The sequence below is a fragment of the Eschscholzia californica genome, unplaced genomic scaffold (assembly GCF_041429995.1).
Source record: "Eschscholzia californica isolate CP2 unplaced genomic scaffold, dmEscCali1.0.p SCAF_2, whole genome shotgun sequence".
Classification (NCBI taxonomy): domain Eukaryota; kingdom Viridiplantae; phylum Streptophyta; class Magnoliopsida; order Ranunculales; family Papaveraceae; genus Eschscholzia; species Eschscholzia californica.
Window position 1 is genome coordinate 60097700 of NW_028238309.1, and position 2915 is coordinate 60100614.

At 37.0% G+C, this 2915-nt stretch overlaps 1 protein-coding gene across 1 annotated transcript; it reads left to right on the forward strand.

The window, feature by feature from the left end:
* Positions 1-1394: 1394 nt before the first annotated feature.
* LOC147559778 (endochitinase PR4-like) lies at positions 1395-2915 on the forward strand. The gene is made up of 2 exons (XM_086661724.1): positions 1395-1888; positions 2327-2915. Exons 1-2 carry the CDS (start codon positions 1474-1476, stop codon positions 2731-2733), a joined length of 822 nt encoding a protein of 273 aa, XP_086517850.1. The 5' UTR covers positions 1395-1473; the 3' UTR covers positions 2734-2915.

Sequence of the window (2915 nt, forward strand, 5' to 3'; positions counted from 1 at the left end):
CTGCTACAGAGTTAGTTTGGTTGTCTTACCTCATGGAAGAACTTCGATTTCCACTAACTCGTCCATTTCATCTCTTCTGTGATAATATCTCTGCCAAATATCTTGCTTCGAACCCTATTTTCCATGCGAGGACCAAGCATATCGAAGTGGACTTCCATTATGTACGAGATCTGGTTTCTAATGGTTCGGTTATGGTGAATCATGTCTCCACTACAGATCAAATAGCAGATATATTCACCAAAGGGTTACCAGAAGACTTGTTTAAGAAATTTAGAGACAAACTGATGGTGTTTCATCCCTCAACACCATCGGTTTGAGGGGGGCTGTGGAAGACTAGGGTTTCGGCTGAAGATGAGAAGAGATGAGATTAGGGCAAACAGGTTTAAAAAGAGTTTTTATATGGTCAATAGTTAATCTTCTCAGTCAAGTCAATAGTTGGACCGAGACCATGCTTCAAGACTAAGTCAACAAGATTAGACTGACTTCCATTTGTGTCTAAGGGCACCTGTGAAGAACAAGAAACAATGTTAGTTAAACTTGTTAGCTTTCGGTTATTTCTGTTTTTTAGATTTTAGGTTTTCTGTTATAGCTAACTAACTACAACTCTCTTAATTCTCCTATATAAGGATATTTGTAAATCAAAAAGTATTATTGAAATAAAATAGAGTTGAGAGCTTGTTCTTACAGGACTTTACCCTAACATAAACCTATTTTTTCAACAAGCATTGAAGTCTATTTTTTACAAAACTTAGAAGGTACCTTGCATTAACACTTACTTTTCATTATATATAATATCAATGGAGGCTGGTGATGTAACAAAATAACAAATACTTATACAACATCTTTTCAACAGACTAGTATGTCAATCTACTTAACCCACCACATCATATACTTTTTTATTTATTTTTAATAAATATTTCGAGTTAAATTAATTGACTTATATCATCTTACTAGCTAGAGGTTGGCCGAGCTTGAAGAACTTGTAAAATTTCTGTATCTTTTCTTGTACATGTTAGTTTTCTTAAAATAAATTGTACAAATATCCATTTGTAAAATCAATCCCATCTTGGGCTATGTATTATATATATTGAACTTTGTTCCTGCCATTTCTGACTAAGGCACAGCATTCATAATTGTTTTTCCATTTCTATTCTTTTAGGTTATGGGGCTAACTCCTAAATGAGCATATATGACTTTGACTTCACTATATGTAGATAGAGCCTATTAAAAGCTTCAAAGTCAAGATTTTGACTTTCAACAAAAAAGAAAAGAAAATCAAGATAACTTGTTAAACCCAAATATCTTAAATTTCATAACTACACCACCTTTTCCTCTCTATTCCCTTCCAATTGAAAAATGCTATAAATACCCATAAAAAATACACTATTTTTCTCATCCAAAAGCAATATCTAAAATTCTAAATATTATATCATCTCTCTTTTCATTTGAAGTTCTCAAACCCCTTAAGAAAATATGGTAGCGATTAATGTCATGCGACTTATTTCAATAGTAGGAATTATCGTCGGACTTCTGTCAGTATCCGTTGTTGGTCAGAATTGTGGTTGTGCACCGGACTTGTGTTGTAGCAAGTTCGGGTATTGTGGCAACTCCGAGGCTTATTGTGGTGACGGGTGCCAAGCTGGTCCTTGTACTTCAGGAAACCCTCCTAGTACCAGTGGTGCCTCTGTTGCTGATATAGTAACACCTGATTTTTTCAATGGTATTATTAACCAGGCTGATGGTGGATGTGCCGGGAAGAATTTTTATTCGCGGGATGCTTTCATTCAGGCCGCTAACTCATACCCTGCTTTCGGTCGAACTGGAAGTCAAGACGACTCGAAACGCGAAATTGCTGCGTTCTTTGCACATGCAACACACGAGACTGGACGTGAGTTTTCTTTAGCTTTTCATTTATCATAAGTTGTTGATTTACGATAATTGTTCTAGTAGACTCGATAAGTGAATTAAGTGGGATATCTGGCTTGATTGTTTGCTTCGACATACTCCAACAAGTTAAGAGATCTCAACTGGAGTTGCGTGACTTGGGCCTTCTGAACACCTACCGGGGGCCGTTTTTAAGCGGGCCACAATGTTTTCAATGTCAATATAGGTTGTGGTCGCTTATGGGCCACCAGCACGGCCTATGGTAGTTTGGTACTGAATCTCTAAGTTGAGCCCACGCTTGTAAGCGCGTTCCATGCTTGAGCTATTCATTATTTCAGTTAAGACCTCTAGCGAAATGGAAAAAACGTCAGCCTTTGTCATAATAAGAAAGTGATATAAATCTTAATAATTATATGTTTTATTTTTGTATTTGCATGGGTAGACTTTTGTTACAAAGAAGAAATGGATGGTGCAAGCAAGGACTATTGTGATGAAAACAACACACAGTATCCGTGTGTTTCCGGTAAGGGATACTTCGGACGAGGACCGTTGCAATTGTCATGGAATTATAACTACGGTCCAGCCGGTCAAAGTATTGGTTTTGACGGTCTTGGAGCCCCAGAAACCGTTGCCAATGATCCAATCGTCTCATTCAAATCGGCGTTGTGGTTTTGGATGAATAATGTGCATTCTGTCATAAATCAAGGCTTTGGTGCCACAACTCGTGCAATCAACGGTGCTCTTGAATGCAATGGGGCTAACCCAGGAACGGTTCAGACTAGGGCAAATTACTATACGACTTACTGTAACCAATTCGGTGTGGCCCCAGGCGATAACCTAAGTTGCTAGATTCGTAACAAAATTATAAATCATAGAACACGTAAATAAAGTGAAAAGATACGAAATAACACATTACTTGCTCATGTGATATGTACCCAATCATGAGTGATATGTCAGTTTTATGCTATCACATGTATGTACTGATAATTCTACATATATACTAAACTTTTGTTTCTATTGCTTAAGAAAAA